Below are 25,300 nucleotides of genomic sequence, written 5' to 3'. Positions count from 1 at the left end.
CCAAGCTCTTGGGGAGCAGTGTTTGCAGCTCCAGCCTCCTTATTCACACCACAGCCACACGCTCTTCCCGGGCACGGCAAAGCTGGTGTTGGGCTGAGCCTGCCCTGCCAGAAGGATCCAGGGCCCCACACCACCCCAGCCTGTTATTTTTATCCTAGCTGGCCCTGCATGGAGCTTCACTTGCAATCCTGCTGGGTTTTCTCCACCAGTCCCTGAAGCAACTGGGTTTTGATTAAAAAAAAAAAATCAATCGTGCTCCCTGCTAAAGTTTGGAGAAGAAATGTCTGCCAGGAGAGTAAAGTGGGGGTTTCTCCAAGGAGTGGCAAAGGGTTTGGGAATAGGTGTCCTCCTTGCTTATTTCCCTCCTCTGGTTGATAATGAAGTAACTGATAATTAAACAGGAATTAAAAGGAGTGAGACAGGATGGCCATGGAGTCACAGCCACTGCCCAGCAGCTGAGCAAAGCCTGTGCAGGGTGAGGTTTTCATGGTGAGGTCAGGTGAAACCTCAAGCACTGTTACAACCACATTTCCCCAAGGAAGAGGAAAGGAGCAAAGGCTCCCAGATCTCTGTTCTCTGCCAGGTCAGCTCTGAGACTGGCAGGAATGCTGCAGAAGGAGTGTGCTGCCAACACAGCTCGGACACAGGCAGGGATGTGAGCTGGAGGAGGAGAATTTCCCGTGCCCTTTCCAGGCAGACCCTGAAGCCACTCATTTCCTCTCTCTTCCACAGAGCAATTACACTCAGCTGCTAAAACTGACAACCCTCATGCCTCCCACAAACTTCCCCCAGAGCCACCACACTGGGGGCTCCAGGGCCAAGCTGTGTTCTGCTGCAGCCCCAGTTTGTCTGGCTGCTCATGAGCCTGTTGCATTTGTCACCATCAAACCCTCTGTTTCTCAGGCTGCCCTATCAATGCCCAGTGGTTCTGACAGCAGCATCAAGGAGCAGCCTGGATGCTCCCCACCCTGCTGAGTGCCAGTGCTGGTAACAATCCCTGCTGTCCAGCACCTCCCCTCTGGACCAGGGCTGCAGGGGGACAGGAGAGGGGATGAGAAAAAGAACAACTCCCGAACACATGGGATGGGACCATCCCCACGGGAACCTGCGTGCTGGAGCTCCAAGCACCCACCTGGATGCCGCAATCTCCGACTTCTGCCGGGCAATGGCTGCAGCTCTCTGAGCCCCCTCCACACTCCTGTCCACCTTCTGCCGGATCTTGGTGCTCTTGAGGGGTATCACCCGCTTCTTCATGCCCTTGACCAGGACATTGTGGCGGTACTTGCCCTCCTCCTTCTTGCCATCAGGCAGCGTGGTGCAGCCGTAGCCGTGCCGCAGGTTGTCCAGCCACTCGCCCTCGTACTTGAGCCCGCTGGAGCGCTCGCTGACGCCGAAGCCGGCGCGTTTGTCGTTCTTCCACTCGCCCATGTAGGTCTCCGTGGTGGTGGCGTCGATGTCGGACTCGAAGGGGGTGTACTCCTCGCCCTCGGCGCCCTCGCCCAGGCTGACGGTGGAGGTGGCATCGCTGGCGGCCGAGCTGATGCCGCTCTCGCTCTTGAGGAAGCTGACGCGGCTCTTCTGGCTGGCCAGGGATGACTTGGACTCGGACTTCTTCAGCTTGCCCAGCAAGGAGCCCCTGCGGAAGAGCCCGCCTTTCTTGGCCTTGGCGGCCTCGGCGTCCGCGTAGAGGCTGAGGGCGAAGCCGCCGCGGGTGATGGTGGGCGAGAGGGGCAGGCTCTCGGCGTTGGCGGCGGGCGAGTCCTGCTGGGGCAGGGTGCCGTTGCTGTGCTCGCTGCGCAGGGAGGACAGCGAGGTGCGCAGCGGCGAGCGCACCACGGAGGCCATGCCGTAGGGCACGCTCTGGCGCACGCCGTAGCCGTGCCGCATGCCGTTGGTGAACTGGCCCTGGTACGTGCCTGAGGGAGACAAGACAGCGTGAGAAAGCGCCTCGGGCCTGGCACGGCCGAGGGAGATGAGATGTGGGGCTGTGCTGAGCCCGGCTCACTGAAGCTCACCCGCATGCAAAGCATCAGTGCCCAGGGAGCAGAGGACAGCAGCGCAAGAGGCTCTGCTGGCAGGTGGCAGCTGGTTGTACAGGGACTTTGCAGATCCACTTACTGCACGGGATCTGGATTTTCATCCAGAGAAGGGAGCAGGAGGCAGCCCCCAGGGTGGAGTTTGGACTTGCAGAGGGTGGCAGCAGCCCCAGTGGGCATGTGAGGTGCACTGGCACATCTGCCCTTGGCTTGGTGACAGTCCCTTTCGGCCTGTTCTGCAGGCTGTCCCTTGCAGGCTGCCAGGACCACCTCTAGACCCCTGAGTCAGGATCCCACATGTCCACTGACTGCCCTGGTGCCTGAAGCCACATCTCCTTGGTGCTGACTTATGGCTTCTCTGAGTTCCCAAGATCAAGGCTTGTGCCACACTGCACAAAGCAAGAGATGGGCAAAAAAGGGAGGAGAGAAGCAGCTCTGTGTAGGGTTCCTTCAGCTCTACCCCAGAAAGCACCACCCCACCCCATTCCTTCAGACCCAGCTCGAGTGGGCAGATGGTGTCATATGATGAGAGACACAGAAAGGATTGTGTTCACCATGGCCAGGGCTGCACCTTGGGCACAGGACCCAAGGTGGTCCTTGAAGGACTGGGACACTACTGCTCCTTTCCAGATGCCCTGATCCCAAAGGTGAGCACATTTGCAGGCTCCAGCAGAGTGGAGACCCCCACTCTGACTTTTCTCACTAGAATGTCAAGAGACTTAAATTAGCTGCATCAGAAGCCCCACAAAAAGAACTCCTGGGAAGGGCAGGGTGGGGCAGCCTTCACCCACAGCATCCACCATGCCAGCACAGGGAAGGTCAGAGCACCCCTGAGCCCAGTGGATTGGGGTGGGATGGGATGGGATGGGATGGGATGGGATGGGATGGGATGGAATGGGATGGGATGGGATGGGATGGGATGAGCCATCTTCCCAGACTGGCTCTCATCAGTCTATAGATGCAGTTGCCTCAGAAACCAGCAAACCACCCAAAACAAAGGCAACATTCCACTCTGCTCCTCGCATTACAGGACCTGGAATGGGCCACCCTAGAGCAGCACCCTGTGGAACAGAGGCTGCCAGCAGCTCCCTCAGCCTGGGGCACAGGCAGAGAGTGATGGGGCAGCACAAACACCTTTGGAAAGGCCACTCCACTCTCCCAGGTGCTGCTTCATGTCAGCGAAGGGTCAGCTGTGCTGGGGGTATTTTCACAGCCATCTGTCCTAAACCTGGTTTGCAAAAAGCAGTGACCCACCAGAACACACATGATTTTGGGAGAGCAGGCACTCCCACAGTCCTGGGGAGGCTCAGCCAGGGCTGGGCTGAGATGGAAGGGGGTGACCCATCTTCCAGGCATTAATCTCCCCCCTCAGACACTATTACTGAGCCCAGGGATGACCCTGCTCCCCAAGGAGCAAATCCAGTTCCTTCTTTGGCGATCGTGGGAGTGCATATTTTACAGTCTCCCAGGCCACTTCTGCAGCATAATCTCTCCTCCCAAGCTTCAGGTTTCGTTGAAATCCTCTTTGGACCTGCCTGTGGAGTGTTAACTTACAGTGCTGAGGGCCAGGAAAGACAAGAAGTGCCCGAGTGAGCAGCAGCTGCTGCCCTGGGTGAGCTGCCCCCAGCCAGCCCCTGCCCACCCTGTGACACGGGGGATTATGGGGTTCCTGTAAACAGTTGGGGTTCCTGTAAACCCCTACAAAAATGTAGGGGTTCAGGTAGTACATGGCATTTGCAGGCTGCAGCCAGCCACGGGGAGCCATCTGCCAGAGCAAGGGGCCATTTTCCATTTTCTTGGATGAGTTTGAAGCTCTTCTAGGGAAAAATAAGCATGGGTTTGGGCACGAGTCAGGAATCAAGGACCATCACTGGAGATCCCAGGCATCTGGGTATGTTCCTCACCATGCTCCCAAATCCCTCTCCATAAAATGGTGGTGAGTCTTCCTAGTGCAAGCTGAAGTTATAGAGATCCCACAGTGCCCCCATGTCCCTCCCTGGTGAGGTCAGTGCTCCACCCCAGCGGCCCAGCCAGCGAGCAGGGCTGACACACGATCAGGGTGACATTGGAGACCTTCTCCTAGGATGGGAACAACTTCACACGTATCAGGCTGCAGCTGGTAATGCCTCCATGTTAATTCCCTGGAAAAGGAACTCTGGAAAATCTTGCAGGTTAAGGGGGTTCACTCACTCCTCAGGGGTCAGGTCAGAGCAGCTGCTGCCCTCCAGCAAATCCCCCTCTGTCCCCCTCAACAGCAGCACCAGAGCCAGCTGGGTGGGAAAGCCACACGGCACAATGGGTCTCCAGGGAGCAGGGATGGAGTGCCACCCTCAGTGCAGGGTCCAGCTCTGCAGGCTCCTCTCTGCTCCCTGATTTCAGCCTGTACAGCACCAACACTGCCCCTGTGACCAGAGCTGCCAAGCCTGCCTGGATGAACGCGGGGCACTGACACAGCGCTGCCCAGCCAAGGCAGGGGCGAGCGGGCACTGCCATGTCCCTGTCATGCTGCATTCCCTGCCCAGCTGAGGCTCTGTGCCAGGGCAGGGCCATAAAGCAGCCCTGGAGAGGAGCCAGAGGCCGTAGGGAGCGGCTGCAGGCGCCGGGCCGTGCGTCAGGGCACGCAGGGTGTGAGCACAGCCAAGCCCTGCCGTGCCAACACGGCCCAGCGCAGGCACCTCGCTGAACATGGGGCCCTGCAAAATGCCCCTGCAGCAGGGCTGCACCTCCCCAGGCCACCACCACACCCCAAATTCAACACTGCCCAGGCAAGGGGGCAGCACACACAGCTGTCAGCCAGCCTGCCACCGGCTCATGCATGTCTGAGGTTCTGTAAAAATAATTAAAACGCAATGGATGTGGAACAAATAAATCTCTGTTTAGGATAAAGGAGCTCACTTCCCTGCCTCCCAGCCCTAGTGATTCATCAGGGCAGTGGGACAGACACCTCATCTAATCAGGGTGTGATTAGTGGGGGACAGAGCCCCAAACATGCTTTGTTGGCCGCATTTTTATTTGTCCTGATACAAAAACCACTGGCTCCTCTGCAACCCCCAGGAATACAATTCATCACCTCTGCACAGCCCCAGCCAAAAGCAGGTGATGCTGCCTGGGTAACTTCATAGGTTGGGAAGGATTAAATTCTGGGATCAATAGAAATTACATCCCTGCAGCCTTCACCCCCAAACACTGCCAAGGGGTGGGAGCAGCCCCTGCTTCACCCCAGCAGCAGGATGGGACAGTGCACAGAGACAGTGCACACTGCATCCAATGCAAAAGCTGCAGCTCCCAGTGCCCTCCAGCCCAGCAGCAACATCCCATCACCAGCAATGACACACTTCCCCTTCCCAGCCTGTCTCAAGGCTCCCATATAATTAGTGATGAATGTAAATAATACAAACAACCATGTAAATAATGCAAACAGCTCAAATCGCTTCCCTGCCCTACAGTCCCCTGCTGTCACCCAGATACTGCGATGACAGGCAGGGTGGAACTCAGTGTCAGTGGCCAGGGACATTTAAATGATGCACAGCACCATGTGCAGGACAGGCCAGCAAAAACAGAGTGCTGCCTTTTGGTGCCAGCAGTAGTGTCTGATGGGTTCTGCTGGAGAAGAAAAGCAAAGAAAACCACATAGAGGGGTAAAAAAATTCATATATATATATATATATATAAATAGATTAATAACAATAAATAATATATTATATAATTAATATATAATTCCTATATTAATTAATTAATATGACTATATTAATTCACGGGTCACACTCAGCCAGGCAGGAGCTTTGCTACAGAGGCAGCAGACAAAAGCCAGCACCGTGGTGGCTCTCCCAGGCCCCTTTCCTCCTTTCCCAGCCACAATCCCATGGATGCTCCTTCTGTCCTGGCCCAGGCCCCTTTCCACTGCACTTGCCCTGCCACAGGGAAGAGTTGTGCTGCTGCCTATCACTCATTTCATCTCCCCAGTAAAGCACTGCTGCATTTCTTTTCTCCTCTTCTGTGGTCTTGCAATCACTGACTGGTCTAATTGTTCCCTCATGGTTAATTGACACCACTGTTTTCCTTAGCACCCTAGAGAACAAATTGCAGTATCAGAAATAAGTTGGTTTTAGGCTGCACTGATTGCAAGTGATGTTTTTTCCCCTCCATACATATAAGCAGTTATTTGTACAGCAAAGACAGGCTTTGGGTTGGACCATGGGTATGCAGCATGATTCAGTGAGCAGTTTTTCTGCAGTAAGACTTGACTCAGGGTTTTGACTCACAGTCAAATGCACAAAAGCATCCAAAAAATGAGGTCTTCCTCACAGCATGGACAAAACTCACTGGGCAAAGCCAAATAACTACATGTTTACTCATAGCTTATGTTGCAGAACAATGAGTTCCTTTATGCTGTGCCTTCCACAGCCCCACTCACTGCTTCAGCCAGAGCATTCTGCCCCTCTAAAGGGCTCTGAGCTCTGCCCTGGTGACAGCAGCACACAGAGTATATCCAGCTTGGATACACAAAGAGATGTATCAGAATGTCACTGCATCTGCACAGCCACACCAGCAGCTCTGAACCCCTTGTCTGATTTCAATCTCTTTAAAGCCATCAGTCTCCCATAGCACCCACAAAAATGGGCTTTTGGTAGTGGGGAGAAAAGCAAATAACTCACACAGTGCCTGGGCTAAACTGTACCATGACCCTGGTTCTTATTAGACATCAAAAATCTACATGGGATTTCAGAAAGTTTCACTCCAGATTTGGGCTTTTTTTTTTAAATCTTGGCCAGACACAAGATTCAGACACAGACAGCCCTATATCTTAAGTGTATTTTGAAATGTAAATTTTTATGTATGTCTATATATGTATGTATATATAAAAAGTTAAGGTCTATTTTAAAACATCAGAATCAGCTACATTTCCCTGAAATCTGCAGACAGTCCAACCATGACCTAAAGTTTCTGACGACCTGGCAAGGGCTGCACATTCCCAGAGCCCTTTTCCTCATGTGGCTGGCTTCCAAGGGGCTTGGGAATCGTGTCCCCTACTCCAGGGACAGCAGATATCCAAAGCCTTTCCAGATGTTTATCTTGGCAACCTCAAATTCAAACATGAACAGGTCCCATTAGCAGTCTGGCCACATCTGGATCTTGCAGGTGGTTGCTGTGTGCAGGTGAGGAGACAAATCAGGAAAAGGTCTTGCAGGTCAGTGGGACCATTCCACTCCTGTCCTTCAGATGTGATGCTGGATGGTGATCCCTGGCTTTGACTGCAGATTTCTCCATGTTGCTGTGCCATCAGAGAAGCTCTTGTTGAATGAACAGCTCAGATCAGCCAGGGTGTCATGACCCAGCACATGGAGCAGCCACTGGGCACCCCAGCACACCCCTCATGGGGCTGAGCTCAGTGCCTTGGCAGGGCACATCTCCACGGATCAGGGCTGAACTGCCAGGCTCCAGTGGCACCAGGGATCAAGCAGCTGGCACGTTCTTGGGTGAGGGACAACACCCCGGGGAGCACTGTGCTGACAGAAGCAGGATATCCTATATCCCTGCAGGAGACAGCACTGGCTCATCTCTCCCACTCTTCTGTCCCATATCTAATCAAACCCCTATGTCAAGTCTTACCACTCAAAATTCTCCCCCAGAACATTAACTGGAATTCCAGTAGCCCTTCACCCTTACAAGGATTTGCATTTTAGGAAGCAACTGTGCAAATTCACAGGAGACCTTGACATCTCCAGAATGAAATTCCCAATGGCAGCTGCTGCTGACAGTTACCTGATTGCTGCTCTTTACTCATCAGAGCACACCTCCCATGTCACCTAATCCTCTTATGGCCTCATGTGAAGGTTCTGTGCACACAACCTGCACCCATTAAACCATTCCATGGCCACAATACAGAAGGGGGAAAAATTTAAGGAGCTTGAGGGATGTGTCAGTTCGTGTCTGTACCTACAACATTCAAGGGCACAAGGAAAATGGGTCAATTTCAAGACTGTATTCTCAATCTTAAAGTTAGCCACAAACCCACACAACTCATGGAGAAATATTTACGAAAAACATATCTCTGAAAGCCAGTCTTGAATTAGTCCATTTTTCTAATATCTATAAATGTGAAGCTTCTCATTCTGAGGATTTATATTAATTTTGCTTTATAAACAAACTCCAATGCCTGTCCTAGATAAATATAGATGCAATTTTGATCCATATTTTGAAGGGTATTTCTTTCAAATCACCCTCTCTATTTAGCTATCCTAAATGTGGCAGCCCGGAACATTACAGTGCTGAAGCGCTACTAAATTACTTGCACAGAAATTCTTGCAATGTTTCTAACCCCAGAATTGCCACTAATGCAAGAACACAATTAGACTGAGCATTTACAGAGCACAACAAATATCTGACTACATAGTGTAGCTGTATAGTAGCGGAGGTTGAAACCTCCCAAATAACCAAAGGGATTTTGGGGAATATGTGCGGCTACATATTCCAAACAGCTTAGACAGACTCAATCAAAACTCTTTGGCAAAGCAGATGTGCAGGCAGCCCGTCAGAGGCATGCAGGCAGTGTTGATGCATAGGGAAGGCGTGCTGGGATGCTGTGGGTGGTTCATATCCGACAGGAGAACATTCACAACTCGCTGCCGTGCTGCACCAGCTGGGGATTTCTGGGTTGGTTCAGCCAGAAGCTGCAATAACCAGTCCCTGTGGAACCAGGAGTCAAAGACTACACACAATCAAGTTGGTTGGTGCTAACTGCCTAAACAGACACTTAAGGGCAGCTTGGGGCAATGCTCCTGCTGCTCCTCCCTCACGTCCACTGAGAGTGACTGCGCATTCTGTGCCCAACTGGGAAAACTGGGGCACGCACACATGGATGAGATGGCTGCAGCCCAAGCTCCCTATCTTGACTGAAGCGCCCCAATGGCTCATTGTAGGACACTGTGTCTGTCTAGTGGGAACAGGACCAGGTGAGCCCTTCATCAGCCAAGATGCAACCTCTGTTGTCACGGGCTGGGTGTGACACTGTTCATCCCCCTCCCATTCCCTCTGGAGCCACCCTTACCTCCGTCAGCGTAGGTCTCGGTGCCGTAGCCATCCTGCAGGCCATTGTTCCATGTACCCTCGTACTTGGCTCCGCTGCTCATGCTCTGCCTGGCACCGTACCGTCCCTTAAAGCCATGGGTCCACTCTCCTCTGTAAACCCACCGTCCTTTGGTCTCGATTCCCAGCCCGTGCCTCTTGCCTTGGGACCAGTAGCCTTCGTAGGTGTTGCCGCTGGGCCACGTGTATATGCCCACCACCTCGAAGCCGTAGTTCCAGGAGCCCGAGTACTCGCCCTGGCCCTTGGGGCCGGTGCAGATGCCGTGCCCGTGGGCTTTGCCCCCCTCCCAGCCCCCGCAATAGGCGCCTCCATCATCGAAATCAAACCTGCCGCCGCTCATGGTGCCCTCCGGTGCCCCTCAGCCGGGCAGCGTTCCCAGGGGCAGCGCTCCGGGGCTCCCGCATCCCCGGAGGGAACGGGCTGGGCGCCGAGAGCGGCCGCTCCTGCCTCGCCTGGCCCGGCCGAGGGGCTGGGGCACGGGAGGAGAGAGAAATTGGACGAGAGGGAGGGGAGAAGGGCGGGCCGAGCTCCAGCCCCCCCGTAGGGGCAGCCGCTCCGCGCCGCTACCTGCCCCGCGGGCACGGGCATGGGCTGCCCGGGGAGCCGCCCCGCGGCAGGGGCAGGGATGGGGGTCCCGAGCCCCGCGGCAGAGGCAGGGATGGGGGTCCCGAGCCCCGCGGCAGGGGCAGGGATGGGGGTCCCGAGCCCGCCGCTCTCCCCCGCCCGGCCGCCGCCGCCCGCCCCGTCCCGTCCCGCTCTCCTCCCCCGCCGGGAGAAAGGTCAGCGCTGCCCTAACAAGGCCATCGGATCCCAGGAGCTGCTCCCAAAAATAACCCCCCTGGAGCCCGGCCCCCGCCTCGGGGCCCTTTTATGAAGGAGGGGAGAGACACATCCCACCCCCCCCGCCGTCCCCCGCCCCGGGCAGGGATCCAGGCGGAGAAGAGGCTGGGAAAGTAAATGTCTGCTTAAAATAGAGCCTGGGAAGGGGCCGCCGCTCCCCCGGGCCGGCAGCCGCTGTCCCGCTCCGCCGCAGCCCCGCGGGATGCGGGGCCGGTGCACCCGGGCCGGGTCACTCGCACCGTGTGTAACTGGGCAGAGGTGGAACAGGCAGTGGGAGCACAGCCGCCACCGAGTGCAGCCAACAGCTCACTCAGCCCCTCTGCTACTCCCAAAGAGACCTTCCAGAGCTGCTTTAGGGCAGTGAAAGAAGTTCAGCAGTAGTCATTTACCCCTCTGTCCCAAACAACAAAATCCCCAAATTTCCGTAGGTTTAACAGCCAGCAGCATTAATTCAGTCTGTGTGTGGAAAAGATGGTAGACAGCTGCAGACACAGGGAGTAGTGACAGGACACCTGGTGTGTAATAATGTCATCAAATAGATGGCAGAGGACAGGGACTGAAAGACCAGCTAACAGGCTAATCCAAGCCCTCTCTTCTTCCAGCACACCCATCCCACTCCTAAAAACACACTCCCAGAAAGACCTTGCAGAAATCACCATCCCTTACTGACCACCACGCTGAGAAGCTGCAGGGGCTGTGGGGAGTTACCAGCCCTTCCAGGGGACATCCCAAAATCCCACCAAACTGGGGCAAAGCTGCCACAGACAGTGGTGGGTTCAGACTCAGTTTTTCAACTTTCAATCTCCACATTGGCATTTCTAGGAAGAAAAGGTACAGAGGAAGCACACAATATATAACTGTGAGAGAAGCTCTGTGTATGGACAGCACATAAACACAGAACACCTGCAGGCACAGGTGAGAAGGACCAAGTTGGAAAGTTAATTACAAAGGGCTTCACTTTTATTCAGCCACAGGAAGGAATGAGCTCTTTGGTAACGGACTCCAACATGACTCAAAAGTGCCACTTGGCAGAACCAGCCCTCTAAAGCCTTCTTTAAAAATAAGTCAGATTTTGAAATTGGCTCGAGTTAATTTTTTTTGTTGTTTTAAACTAAGTTTTTAGACTGCTTAGGCAAGTTTTCAAGGTTCTGGCTGCATGATTAAAGGCCATAAATTCACATTTTCTCAAAGCAAAACCAGAAGGTTTTGCTTTATGGTTTCTGTGAAGACCAAAACATCTGAAAACAACTTGTGGTAACAGAAGAGAAAGCGTTAAGGCAGCGGTTGCTGCAACTCATGGGCACAAACACTATTCCACAGTGTTCCAGCACTTACAAACCCAAAGATGTCGTAACTGTCCCAAGAGGATGCCAAGTTCAGGACTATGTAATTATTTACTTAGCAACTTTTCCTAATTGCACAGCACAGTTGTGAACTGATGGCACACTTTGTTTAAACATTAATAACTTATGCAGATTTTGGCATTTAAAGAGCTTTTGTTGACCACCAACAAACCCACACAAACTTCAGAAAGCACTGACAGTCTGTGTGCACAAAGGCACCACACAGAAATAAGAGGCACCAAAGAAATAAGAGCTGCTCTTATTTCTTCATTTTGGCAGAAAAATTCCCATTTTCCCTGAAGACTGAGCCTGCTGCAGCAGCCAGTCCCAGCCTGGGGCTGACCTCTAGTGGCACTGCTCATCCCTTCTCAGTCAGCACCAGCTCACATTTTTCTACTATTTTTACATCTCCTGGATTTCAATCCACTTTAGCACAGTACTGAGCAGTGGACAGTGCAATCCTAAACCCTGCAGTACAGGTCTGTGGTGACTAATGAATGAAGTGCTAAAAGCAGTGCACTCTTGAAAGGCACTTTCAGCCCCACGACACTGCTGTGGTTGGAATTTGCATTTGAGAGCAGTTAAGAATAATTATTTGAGAAATAAAGTCATTCTGCACTTTGTAGCCCAGTTTTGTAGACAATATTCACCAAAAAATTGCCTTGACTTCAGAACACAGGTGGCAGAAGTGCAGCTATTGCAGAGCACAGAAGGAGATGTGGGACACAGATACGTTTTGCATGGTGCAGGTGACATTTCAGAACTGGCAAAACAGGTAAACTTACATGGCCACTTGCTCTGAGACACCAGGTGCTGCCACAGAAATTGCAAAAAATCCCCAAGAGAAATACCAAATGATTTTGCAGGAAAATGTTTGTCTCCATTCCATCTCCACATCTTACACCTCACAAAATTGAGGTACCACAAATAGTAAAGACAAACCAAGCACAATTTTTCTTACCTTCAACAAGTTATAATATTTGATGGGATGCTCCTTTGCTGGACACTCATAAAAGAGACACTGTGCTGATGCACACCATGTATAGAGAGCTGCCTGCTTCTGAAGCAGTCAATTCCAGGAGAATGCAAAGCTGGACAGGGCAGCTAAAGTGATGATGGTTTAGCAGGACTGGAGTGGAGAGAGTGCTTAAGATTCCCCTAAAACTGACAACTGTTCACTCCAGTCTATGGGTTTTAATGCCTGAAGGAAGGGTAATACTTGGTCCTATAGAGCAGGCTAAAAAAGAAGCTAAAAAAACCCAGAAGTGACAGACAGTGTATGAATTAAGACCACTGAAATGAGCAAATTCTGGTTTGCTCACCATAACAAATACAGTGAGCAGAGCCCTTGCCCTCCCTTTTCCTTTGGTTAACCACAGCAGCAACTTCCCTGAAGAATGCAGGGTGTTTCTCTTGCACATAAGTCTCTAAGGCCTGTTAGAAATTCAGTGAAAGGTTTGCTTTCCACTTTTCCAGTAAAAGTACCTAGGGGAGAGTAGGAGATGGTCACACTCCTTTATGAAATAAAATCAGAGGCACAAGCATCCAAAACCACAAGCCTGAGTCTTACAACCTGAGGTCAAAGTGATTTTGAAGGAGTTGAATGACACCAGGTGTCTCACAAGAAGAGCTCTAATCACTGAGCAATCTAGTGACTCCTCTCCAACAAAGCAAAAAGAGGATTTTGGAACCAAAGTAGAATTAGAGTGTTGGGTCTCTTAAGTATGGGTAGGTACACTCTAACTTCATTTACCACATTATCTATTCCAAGCTTAAATTATAATGCTGAAACTAAACTGTTTGTCCAGCTTAAATAATCAACATCAGCTGAGATGCAAAGAAGTGTTTTTATTGCAAGCACAGTGAGCAGGGAGTGGGTTGCATATTCACATGATGTGCCTGAGGGCAGATTTCAACCAGCCACCCTTCTGGTTTTAGTGCTGCTTGCTGTCAGGTGTACATCATCTCTGCCATGTGAGACATTTTCTTTGGAATATACAAGTAATACTCCATGTACCCTGAAAGATCTTCAATTGTCACATCATCCACAAAGGCCCTGGCTTGCTCAGAGCAAGAGCGTGGGGAACTTGAGGGAGTTCTTGATGGCAAGGGCTGGGAGTGATCCTCACAAACCGTTCTATCAGGTGCCAGAGGGAGGGTGTTCTGCAAGCCAGAGAATTTGTACACTTCCATATCTTGCCACAGTTTGCACTGGCAGGCTTTACCTGCACATGCACACGGCTCACTCGTGTTCAGCTTGGACACAGACTGGAAGTCAGAAAGCTCTGTAGTCTTTAGGCTTGTTTTGGATGCTGGAGAAGCTGCAGCTGAAGAGTTCTCCTGTGTGTTCTCTGATGTCAGCCGTGCAACAGGAACTCCCAAAGGTTCATCAGCTCCCTTGTGGCCAACGTCTGGAGTGACACTGCAGTGTTCATGTGCACAAGCTTCCTTTGGGACTGGCACCCCAAACCCACTGCTGTCCTCCTGGGCATCAGCCTGGCTCTTCTGCACCAGCTGGCTGCATGTGGAATGTGATTTTGTGCTGCAGTGGATAAACTTTGGAGGGTGAAGAATTGGAGACTTGGAACGCCTGCGACGCTGGGTTCTCACAACTCCTCTCGAGGGCTTCTTTACAGACCTGCCAGGAAAAGGCACAAAAGGAATGAAGATTCACCAAAATATTATTGTTGGGTTATAAGTAACACTGGGCAAAATCTCTCCTGTATTTATATTGCATGCAGAAGCTTTAGGTTTGGAGTATTTGCTCAGGGTAATCTGCTGTCTTGGAATTTGACTCAGTTCTAGACAAGCAGTTGTATAAAATATAAAAGCAACATCATGGAAATGCATCTCAGAGAGTGGGCTTTAAAGGTCAAAAAATGAGTAAAGCTTGTGAGACATGACAAAAGAATCACTAAAAGAAGGACAAAGCACAAGACAAGAGCACAAAACTAATGAATCAAGGGCAAAGGATGGTTTTGCTTCAGATGAGCATGAAGTTCTGCAGACATACTCTAGAAACCAATTATTTTTGTTAATCTAGTTCCCAAGGCACAATGACAGCTTCTGCATTGTCAAACAATGATTGAAAGAGATGCATTCATGATTCAAAACCAGCAGCTCACATTTGCATTGAGAAATATCTACAACGTTTAGCCACCTACAGGTGACCAGCATTTCCTTTCACTTCACATAACTGTAAAGAACAGCAGTCATATATGAAGACAAAAAGCTGCTGTATTTTATAAAGTTCTCTGGTAAAGACAATTCAGGTCTCTTGTTTAGAGGGACACCAACTAGAAACTGTCTACTTAGTACTCCTTTTCAATGCAGTATCATTTGAAATAGTCTGATAATCCCAAGCTTCTCTTACCCATGCCAGGTTTCCTTAGAAGCACACACATTCTTAGGTTTGGTTTCATCTGCCACTGTTCTAACTATTGCTCTGGGACTTGTCCCATCACCCACAGAGAGAGAAGTGGTACATCTGTGAGAGACAGAATGAAGAGTTAACAGCCTGCTCTGGTTAGCATTACGAATATGAAAATAAACCCTTGTCCACCTTTTCTGCCAGAAAATAGTGCTCCAAACCATTTAGAATACATCTTCAAAGACCTGCCCACAAAGACCCACATCAGAAGGATGAGTGCTGAAGGATGAGTGTTGACACACTCCCATGCCAAGGTCTGTGTAACAGACCCTTTGACCGAGGGATGCCGTTCAGCACCGCAGAGCCAGCCCCACGTGTCAGTGACAAACACACACAATGGCCAAATCTCAGCTTCCCAGGACAGGGGAAGGCAGCAACACCACCACTGAAGAAACACGGCTCTTTTTCCAGAGACAAAAAGCCATTCTTTCCTAAAAATAAATGTTCTTTGGACATAAATAGACTTTGTTTAGCTGAAGAACACTTAAGCCTCTGTCTAACATAGCCTGTCAACATAAGCTAAAACTCTTCATACTCCTGCAAGTTGAATCATTTGAGCCACAGAGTTGTGTCAGTCCTTCAGTTTCTATTCAAGGCAGGGGCCCTAGCACATTTAGTAAATTTTCTGGTGCTATGAATTCACTCCACACTCCCATTTTGAAGGACTCACAATAATCCCAGAACAATTCTTTCAAGCTGTGACGTCACATATTACACTGGAAGTCCCAAGAAAATTATTTTCCAAATCCTATGCTAAATCAGTTTGTAAACAGGATGGATTCCCTGAAAAGGGAAATTAAGTCCCCACACACTGATCTAGGATGGGGTTAAGAGAATCCAAACTATTAATCAAACTAATTTCCATTTAAAGGACAATGAATACAGAACATAGGATCAAAAGGCACCAGTAAAACCTCCAAAGTAAACAAATATGCCCAGCTGGAGGATGGTACTAGAGATACTGAAGAAATTAGAGGTAATTCATTACTAATGAGTTTAATGACTTAAACAAAAGATAACTTTAGAAGCCCATCTACTCACAATCTCAGTTCTGTGCTAATTCTAGTTACCATGTTGATGCTGCCTTACCTGCCCTTTCATTTCAGTGACAGTGTAATTGCATCACTGACAACAGCTTATGGGATCCCAGATTCTACAGGTAATATACAATGGTGCACATTTGTCAGCAGAAAAAAACATTAAATGGAAGCCTTCCTTTAATTAATTTCAGGTAAAAATTATCATTACCAACAGAAGACATGTGGTGCTTGTGTTCTGCCACCTGGGACAGTGAAGGTAAGTGCCATGTGACAGATCTCCACAAACCAAGGCAACACAAAAAGCATTCTTTCCCATTTAGTCATTCTGGTTATTAATAGAAATTTTGTGACAGCAATGAAAATAGTTTGTGTGGGAATTGTGCACTGAATCTAACTATCTCTCCCTTACTGACATGGAAAGAAAGTTTCTCTCCTGGGAAAAGATGTGACTTTACCATGGTTCTGAAGGCCTGTCATGAGAATAATATGCCAAATTCAACAGCAGAGTTCTAGTCCTATGGACTCTAGCACTGGTAACCTCTGGCAGCCAGATTCATGCCAAAATTCATTTCAAGCCCATTGTGAGCTGATCATGATTGTGAGGTTTCTTTCAAACCTGCTGCAAGCTGACAGCAATCAAACAATTTACAATTCCTTAAGAAGTGCAGTCTGCAGGGAGTGAATTTATTTCAGTCTGTTTAACTACAATGAAAGCTTTCTTTGCCTAACCTTCTGCAATTACCTCATTCCCTCAAATTTCACAGCAAGGGTGTTCCCTTGGAGTCCATTTGTAAGATGTTATGTCTGTCCCTTCCTGTGCTGTTACTCACCCAGCTGTGTCAACCCTCAGCTTTTTGAATGCTGTCTGCAGGCTTTCCTCTTCTCCATCCTTAGCTTCTGATTTCATCATTGGGATGGCCAGGAGGTGATGGAATTACCATGTACTGCTACAATCAGAAAAAAGATACATGAAAATAAGGGCCAAATCCTTGTTAAAAACATTAGCTGCCCAGCAGCACCATAATACGTGAAAATAAACTCAAAATAGCACACTGAGCACACAAAGCTGAGGTCATTCTAGTAGCACATTTTTGAGAGCTGACTCAGAACAAGCTTTATGGTACCCAAGAATGAAATGAACAGTCTCTTGTACAACTGCAGGTGAATTAACAATTCAAAGTCAAATTTAGTGTCAACAGCATCTTGCACATACATTACAGCCCAACCAGACTCTTCCTTCTGTCTTACAGTGATATCAGAATAATTGTAGAAGAGGTGAAAGTGAGAAGGAACAACACTATTAGAAACAGTCAACCTTCTACAACTCTTCTTTCCAAATTTGGGATCCAGTGTTACACATACACTTAAAAAAACCCAAACCAAGAGATTTTTTTAAAAAAAACAAGATAAGTTTTAAGCCAAACAAAACTTTTTGACCTTATGTCTAGGTCCCAGCAACAGCTACACAGTCCTATCAGAACATGGTATTATAGTTACAAGTAGTTGTTAAAATTTACCAGTATCAGCTTGTGAAAAAGTACAACTGCAAACAAATACAAAAAGCAAATTGAAAGCCTTGCTTTAAATTGGAAAAAAAAAAAAAGGCTGTTTTTTTTTAATCTACCCTGGCCATCATTTAGTCTAGCTACAAAGGACCTCAAATCTTTCTAAATGTGATGCTCTTTGGGTTTGCTGGAGGTCAGGCCCAGTGGTGTACCCCAGGGACAGACTGTCCAGTCCTTCATTAATGACCTGGGTGCTGTGGCAGGGGACCCTCACCACGCCTGCTGATGCCACCAAACTGGGATGAATGGCTGAAACACCAGTGGGACCTCAACAGGAACCTCATGAGCTCCAGCAAAAGGAAGTGCAAAGCCCTGCACAAGGGGTTTTTTTTGTAGCAAGGAAAAGAACTCTCTCTTCACTGAGATCTTTTTTGTCAGAAGCTCTGCAGCTCAGTTACTCATGCAGAGGGATGGGGGAAATCTCTGCTCCCTCTCATTGCAGTTGGAGGTGGCAGCTCTCCCTCCCCACTGCTGCTCTGGCTGCTCTCAGTGCTGTGATTCTGCCTGGATTGCACACAGCTATTATGACACACACACACAAGGATAATGCAGCATAACAATTTCAAGGCACATGGTGTCCCATGAGTCAGACAGGGAGTAAACAGGAGAGGAAGAAGCTCAAACACTAACAACATGATGCTCATCTGAACAAGTTACTATTGCATATTTTCTCTTAGCCAAATATTACTGCCCTGGTGAAACAGATGGTCTCTACTTCACTTTTATTCCTTGGCCCCCAAGTCATCCTCAGATGATTCTTTGAAATTAAAAACAATCAGGCTACATAAGTTTGGGTGTTTTTAACAGCAAATTCCTGTATTACAGCCTTAGCAGAAGGATGAAAGTTTTAAAATCACTGTACATTACTCACAATAGAGTACCAGATTTTAGACTAAATATTTTATCGTGCTGCCCTTCATCACCAACACGGCAAACCCTCAAAACAATGCAGAATTTATTTAAATAGAAGTCTCACTGAACGATAACAAAGTATGAGCTTAAGTATTTTAAATCCACCAGGCAACGAGCACACACACATAAAAAAAAAAAAAAAAATCAGTTACTGTGAAAACCAGTCAAACTTTACCGTGTCAAAAAACACACTGAAAACTTACTGTTTTTTACCTCCCAGGAAAACACGCACCTTTCCTTTTCCATTCGATTTTCGGCTGTTTCCCAGTACCACCGCACTACCAGCCCACCGAGCGCAGGGACAAGGCTCGGGCACCTCCATCCCCCGCGGGTTACCACGGGCACGGACGGACACACCCCGGGCCAAGGCCCAGGGGCAGCACACGGGCCGCGGGACAGCCACTTGTGTATGTTTCATTTCTATTTTCTATTTTCTATTTTTTCATTCTGTATTTTGAACCGCCCGGAGCTCCATCCCCAGCCCTTCCCGCCCGCACTCCGGGGAGCCCCAGCAGCCCCCGCCGCTACCCCTGGGCCGTGACTCAGCACCGGCCCGCGCCCGGCGCGGCTCCCCCGGCGCCCTCCGCCCTCACGAGGGGACCGGCGGCGGCGGGAACCGCGCGGGAAGGTCTCGCCGCGGGGACCGGACGGCGCTCACCGGCGCTCAGGGGGAGCAAGGGGGACCCGCGCAGGGGAGTGGGATGAGGACGCGGAGGGGATGGGGATGAGGATGGACACAGGGACGGGAGCGGCACTCACCGCGCTCCGCGGGCCGGACCCGCCGCCTCCCGCCGCCCCCCGGAACCGCCGCCGCTCGCGCACGCGCTCCCGGCGGGGCGGGCGGGGCCGGGCGCGCCCCCGCGGGCGGTGACGTCACGTCCTGTTGTGCTGCGCGCCCCGGGCAGGCGGCGGTGGGTGAGGGTGAGTGGCGGCCCCGGCCCGGCCGCCCCGCGAGCGGAGCCGAGCGGAACGGAGCGGAGCGGAACGGGGGGGCTGCCGCGGGTCTTCCTGGCGGGGCGGCGAGGGGAGGCCCCGGGGCAGGGGGCGGAGCGGGGCCCGCGCTGGGCGGCTATGGAGGCTCCGGCGGGCACGGGCAGCGCGGGCCTGGCTCGGGCCTGGCGCCGGTCCCGGCCCCTTGCCCGTGCCAGCGGGGCTGTCACGCCGGGCAGTGCCCAGCCGGCCCCGCGCTGCTGGCGGTGAGACAGGGCTCGGGAGGGATCTCAGCAGAGTGGGAGATGCCTGAAGGGTGGGCACAGAGGGTACAGCCGGGCTTTGCTCGGTGCTGCCTGCGGACCGGACCGGGCACCATGGGCACACAATGAAACGCTGTCTGAACGTAAGGAAAAGCTTTTCCCTGAGGGTGGCTGACCACACGCTGTCCAGGGAGGCTCTGGAGTCTTTCTCCTTGGGGTTATTCAAAGGCGACCTGGACGTGGTCCTGGGAAACCAGCGTGGGGTGGCCCTGCCTGAGCAAGAGAGCGGGACCTGCAGGGATCCCTGACATCCTAAACCATTCTGTGACTCCTGAAACCTTTCTGAAGCTCTGCTGCAAGTGCCATGCTCACAGCTCAGTTACACAGGTTGCCAGCATCTGTATTCATCCATTGATAAGAAGACTCTTTGATATTTTTAACACAGGCTGTGCTTATTCTGAAAAACTCAGACTTTGGAGTTCCCAGTGTAAAGCCCAGAGTGGGTCTGGTCAGTGACATTGCCCACAGAAGAATGAGCACCCATCACGGTGTCAGTCAGTTTTGTACAGAGCCTCTGTGTTCAGATCTCTGTATCAAATCCCAATATCTGTGTTTCAGTTTATTCTATATGGCACGGTTGGTTACCCACTGAGAGCACATCAATGGACTTGGAAGCTAAAGATGAAGAGGAGGAGAGTCTACAAACAGCATTCAAAAAGCTGAGGGTGGATGCAGCAGGGTAAGTGAGCAGCAAAAAAGGCAATGTAATTTGTCAGGTTTTTATTACATATTTGTATTTTTTTCTATTATTTTACATTTCAAAAAGAAAAAGTCATTTGGTGAAAGGTTCTTTGCTCTCTCTGAACTGCATCCCTTCAGATGAAATACAGTCATTATAACTGTCTAATATGCAAAGCAATAGTTTATTACAGAGTAATTTTGACTAATATCCAACTGAAATCACACAGTGACTGCATGGAAACATGAAAAAACTCACCTAAAGCAGTGAACCCACTTTTAACTGTCGTCACTGTGGTCACCTGGTGTGACACAGAATTTGTTTGTCTGTCCCTGTAAACACTGGTGTCTGCAGCCACATTATAAGCCTTTATTTAGTGCAGAGAATTTTGTTTGGAAAGTGTCTGGACAGCAGCACCAACACCTCAGAGTGTGCTGGGGAGCCCAGTGTCACTGGGAAGGGCCAGGCTAAATATGAACTCTAAGCATTTCTGATTTCAGGGGATTTTGTGGAATTTGCAAACATTCTTACTATAAAAACTTACTCAGTAAGATACTGTGTGTGCTGATAATATGTAGTGTAAGAGCTGATAAAATTATGCTGTCTGACACTCTGAGACAGTTCATTTGAAGTCTTTTAGGAATTTACAAACACAAGAGGAAGTTATGTGTTGACAGTGTTGCCTTGTGAATTCATCCCCACAGCCATCAACACTGTGAATTCAGGACTTCCTCTGCATGGGGAAATATATTTTGCTTTGCTCCTCATTCCCTCTACTTCAGGATGTCTTCTGAGCAATGTGGAAAAAAATAGCTGTTCTCTATCAAGGAACTATGGTTATTAATCATAACACTTCTGATGTAGTACCACTGGCAGACTGTGTGGGCTTCTGGTTGATTCCTGATGACATCTTAGGCATAAAAAGATCTTGTTTTGCAGGCATGTGTTGTGAACAGCTCAAATCTTGTGACTAATCCGTTAAGATCAACTTTGGGCAGAGTATTTGGGCTCTTTGCTGAATTTCAGCCTCATTTCTTAAAATTTCCTGTGTTCCAAATCACACCTGCAGCCATCATAATTATAAATAGAGATTCATGTGCTGAGGCATTTATGTTTGTCATCTAGACCTCTAGGGTCAGATGCTTTTTTCATTCCATGCTTATCTCAAAAATTTAATGAGAACTAAATAAATCAGTAATCTGTCCTTGCCTGTTGTACCTCCTCCACTTCTCCACCAACTCCCCCTCAGCCTGCTGCTCCAGGTGCCTGGCTTTGCATTTCAGAGTAGGAGACTGTCTTTAATGACTATTGTCTGACAAGAATGTTTGGAACCCGAGTTTACATTCCTTTAAAGTGTCATTTTGGTACAAATAGGGCATGACATCAACCTCTGGGCATTTTGGCTGCCTTTTATTTCATCTCACCTATCTTTAGGCACTTGACCAGGCCAGTATAGTAAGAGGGGTTGTATAAATCTCTCTAAGGCTCTGTTTCTACCCACTGACTACAGAGGTAGCAAATTTGATGGGCTTAGCTGAGCATCCAAAGCACAGAGGCTGGATGTGGGCCTCTGGAGCCGTGTGTTCAGGCATTTGTGTGATGTGGCATTTCCCTTTTTACCCAGATGTATTGCAGCTCTGTCCGTGGGTGACGGGACCATTCTCAGAACAGCGACAAGAGCAGCCATGGATGGAGCCAAGCAGCAGCCTGTCAGCTCCAAGGAGGCATGGCATGGGTAAAACATGACACATTCAACAGTTACAGGCTGCTTTCACTGCCACTTGTTGTTAATTAGTTGCTTCAAGATATCTTTCCTTTCTATCACAAAATGTTTCCATAACTGATATGTTGTTCTTTGATTTCATCAAAGTCTTTAAAAACAATATTGCATCTTCTCTGAGAGAGGGTTCCCAAAACTTTCTTTCCTGTTGGTATCATCAATAATACTTTTCTGCAAGTCTTAAACTTTTGCAACCCCCTCTCACCTCACTCTTGGGTTCTTTTATTGCTTTTGAAGTACCTGGATATTCAGTGTGACTCTGCCAGCAGCTCCAACTGACCCAGGTTCTGCACTACAGTTCAATTTGGGATGACAGAGTATCATTTGCTTAAGGCAGAAGACTTGGGGGGAAGCACCTTGAGTAAGAAGAGCTGGGGGGAAGCACCTTGAGTAAGGGTTCCTTGTATGTAACTTTCCTTTGGGGGAACCCGAATTTCTTCAGAGTCCTCCACGGTTTGTGTCAGAGATTGTAAGTGTCCAGTCATCTGGTACTTCTAAACAGAAAAATAACCTTGTGAAATGTTTTTAATCACATTTTAGAGCTTCCTGAGCTGTAGTGTAGATTCTGGAGTTACCCACTTGCTCACCTGTTGAACCCTGCAGGTGTGTGAGAAAGCCCTCCCGAGGATCAGCGAGGGTCCCGCGGCGCCGGCGCTCCAAGTCTCCGGTCCTGCACCCTCCCAAGTTCACCTATTGCAACATGAAAGCCAACAGCCAGCTGAAACACAAACCCCAGGCAGACACTTCCAAGGGTGTCATCAGCTCAGATGTTTTTGTCCCAGCAGAACATGGTACGAAGGACGGGCAGGATTCTCACCTTGAGGCCAGTAACGACAGAACTGAACCATTGGAAGCTTTCACCGCCGAAGAACCTTTGCAACAGCTGGGGGAGAACTGCCCTGCTCTCTCCTCATCCTTTGAGAACAGCTTGCAAACCTCAGATTTCCAGTCCTTATCCATGCTCAGCAAGGGCAGGCAGTGCCCCTGCAGGGACAGGAAGTGCCAGTGCCAGCAGTGGCGCACCATGCAGGTGTACTCCTTCTCCGGCCTGCGCAGCGTCCTGTCCGAGTGCGAGAGGGCTGTCCTGGGAGTCCATGCCCACTCCCTCCAGAACAGATCTCCCTCTGGCACAGCCTCTGCCAGCTCTCCCAGGTCTTGTTCTGAGCAAGCTCGAGCCTTTGTGGATGATGTGACTATTGAAGATCTTTCGGGATACATGGAGTACTACTTATATATTCCCAAGAAAATGTCTCACATGGCAGAGATGATGTATACTTGACTGTAAGCAATAGAGAATCCTGAAGCAGAGTTTGATACAATGGTTGGGCTAATTGCCTTGTCAGTGCCATGTTTTCACTGTTGTGTGTTTGATTAAATGTTTCTTTGCCTCATACAGTTTAGTTTTCTAATAAAATGAAAAATTAAATATAGTTTCTGAGCTTAGTTCTAAAAAGAATGCACTAAAGTCTCTGAATACCTTAACAAAAGCACTCTAGATCAAATGAGCTCTGTTTGGTTTTTGGTTTGTGCTGTGGATATTGAAGCTCTGTATGCTATTTTCACTATGTTTTGGAAAAAAACCAAACAAAACCAAAAAAACTTCTATTTTTTCTGATATTTTGATGTGTTTGGAATGTTCATTCTTAATGTATCTCCATACTTAGAGAAAAGTTTCACAGCTACAGCTCCATCTTCTTTATCCTGCTCTAGAGAGAAGGATGAGAAGACATTCAGCATTTTGGATAGGATGAATCTCCTTTCCTTGAACACTGGCTGGCTCCTTTTTTAGTTGGATCAAGTTGTGAATGCTTCTTCCTTACAATTTTTTTGGGAGGTCCAGAGCGCGTGTACTTGGACCCTCCTTAATCTAAATCGCTCACTCTTAAGCAGTTCTATTTTTCTGCAGATAAGTGAAGCTCTTAGAAGTAAAAATATATTTTGTTATTTGTGCTTTACAGATGGAATAATTTAGGGGGGAGTGGAGCAGGCTACCAGGTTTTTTGGGCTGTGCAGTCTCAGAAGTGGAGAGGGTGGAACCGTCTATACAGGATTATTTCTGAGCACATCTGATACACAAAGTGGTGTGGAAAGGGGGTGAACAAGATGTGTGTCATCCTGGCTTTGTGCTGTAGAGCTATGACATTCCTGCTGGTTGAAAATAACTGCAATAAAAAATTCTGTTGCCGAGACTTGCATTAATAAATGTTTGTCAAAACCCAGCAACCTAAAGTCTGGATAATTTGGCACATATTCCTCTTCCCTCAAGACCTTTTTAGTTAAAAAAAAAAAACCTAATAAAACTCTGGTTTCAGTGTCAGCTGTACATGCTCAACAACCATGTCTGAGTAAAGTACTGTAATTTTTACTTACATGCTGAAAAATAAGTGGTCAGCAAGCCAAGGAGTCACAAGCAGTTGTGTAAAAATAGATGAAGAGCAGATGCAGACAGTTGGCTTTGTATTCTGTGCTGGAGAAGGCTCAGACATTCTAGATGATAATCACTGTAGATTTTCTTCTCACCATCCCAAAAATTTACAAGTCCAGGAAGCTGAGATTTAAAATCCAAATAAATCAAAAACCATAAGAATACAAATAAAACTCATTTTGCTCTTAGTTTTCATGCATATATTTAGCATGCAGTATTTGCTCTTACTCAAGTTAAATGTAACTGATTTCTACATTTCCTCCTGTCACCTCCCTCTTCCAGCTCCATCCTGCAATACCCACACACACTCTGGGTTTTCTCCACTTTCCCTTCTTTCTCCCTACAGAAAATCTGGTATCATATGTACTTTGCTTGTAAACATAAATATTTAGTACCAGCTATCTTTGCTGCTGCTATTTTTTGGAGGGTGTTTCTGCTTCAGCAGAGGGTATCTGCTCCTATTTTTATTCATGTTTTGGTTCTGTGCCCTCTTTAACACCATGGGAATTGTTGCTAGACAGAGGGTTGTTTCCCCTGATCCAGAGTCCATGTGTGTGAAGCTGAGGCACAGCTCTTCCACGTGCACAAAAATTCTTATTTAAGCCTGGTATTGGTTGTCCCCACTCCTTTCTGCATCTGGAGCCTAATGAAGGGGCATAGCAAGGCCCTTCTGTAGAAATGTGGAGTGGCAGCCTGCTCAAGGTCACCTTGGGGCAGTTTTGAATAAAGTGTGCAGAACCCTGGGAAGTGTCTGGGCTGGTGTTACATAAACCCAGTATGGATGAGCAGCGTTGGAGGGCACGTTTTCAGCTGTGGAGCAGGACAATGTGCCACACACCTGCTGTGTCCAGGGAGAATTGGGGAAATCGTGGAGGTTAAACTAGTCCAAGGTATAACCTGAAACTGAGGG

The 25,300-nt window shown here is 49.0% G+C and overlaps 3 protein-coding genes across 6 annotated transcripts in view; 1 reads left to right on the top strand and 2 right to left on the bottom strand.

Annotated features, from left to right (window-relative positions):
• JPH2 (junctophilin 2) overlaps window positions 1-9,774 on the bottom strand; it is a 31,647-nt gene extending 21,873 nt beyond the window's left edge. The window contains exons 1-2 of the mRNA XM_054644581.2: window positions 9,085-9,774; window positions 1,133-1,916 (exon numbers count right to left, since the gene is read on the bottom strand). Coding sequence (XP_054500556.1) covers window positions 1,133-1,916; window positions 9,085-9,463 — 1,163 coding nt within the window. The 5' untranslated portion in view covers window positions 9,464-9,774. The remainder of the gene's footprint in view (window positions 1-1,132; window positions 1,917-9,084) is intronic.
• A 3,360-nt stretch (window positions 9,775-13,134) lies between these two features.
• On the bottom strand, window positions 13,135-19,131 carry LOC129127531 (oxidative stress-responsive serine-rich protein 1). Of its 3 annotated transcripts, none has more exons than XM_077187270.1 (4): window positions 19,013-19,131; window positions 16,607-16,720; window positions 14,680-14,793; window positions 13,135-13,944 (listed from the first exon to the last, which is right to left on the bottom strand). In XM_077187270.1, exons 2-4 carry the CDS (start codon window positions 16,684-16,686, stop codon window positions 13,257-13,259), a joined length of 882 nt encoding a protein of 293 aa, XP_077043385.1. In that variant the 5' UTR covers window positions 16,687-16,720; window positions 19,013-19,131; the 3' UTR covers window positions 13,135-13,256. The 3 variants fall into 3 exon arrangements, with proteins under 3 accessions (XP_077043385.1, XP_054500195.2, XP_054500194.2); XM_054644220.2 differs by having other exon boundaries at window positions 16,607-16,723; window positions 19,013-19,125; XM_054644219.2 differs by lacking the exon at window positions 19,013-19,131 and adding an exon at window positions 18,486-18,988 and having other exon boundaries at window positions 16,607-16,723.
• LOC129127542 (oxidative stress-responsive serine-rich protein 1-like) lies at window positions 19,042-24,184 on the top strand. 2 transcript variants are annotated; one of them, XM_054644237.2, is made up of 4 exons: window positions 19,042-19,174; window positions 20,065-20,185; window positions 21,810-21,920; window positions 22,569-24,184. In XM_054644237.2, exons 2-4 carry the CDS (start codon window positions 20,109-20,111, stop codon window positions 23,242-23,244), a joined length of 864 nt encoding a protein of 287 aa, XP_054500212.1. In that variant the 5' UTR covers window positions 19,042-19,174; window positions 20,065-20,108; the 3' UTR covers window positions 23,245-24,184. The 2 variants fall into 2 exon arrangements, with proteins under 2 accessions (XP_054500212.1, XP_054500214.1); XM_054644239.2 differs by lacking the exon at window positions 19,042-19,174 and adding an exon at window positions 19,186-19,449.
• Window positions 24,185-25,300: the final 1,116 nt, after the last annotated feature.

The sequence above is a fragment of the Agelaius phoeniceus genome, chromosome 17, assembly GCF_051311805.1.
Source record: "Agelaius phoeniceus isolate bAgePho1 chromosome 17, bAgePho1.hap1, whole genome shotgun sequence".
NCBI lineage: Eukaryota > Metazoa > Chordata > Aves > Passeriformes > Icteridae > Agelaius > Agelaius phoeniceus.
Note: the sequence above shows the minus strand (reverse complement) of the source record. Positions and strands in the feature narration are given on the sequence as shown.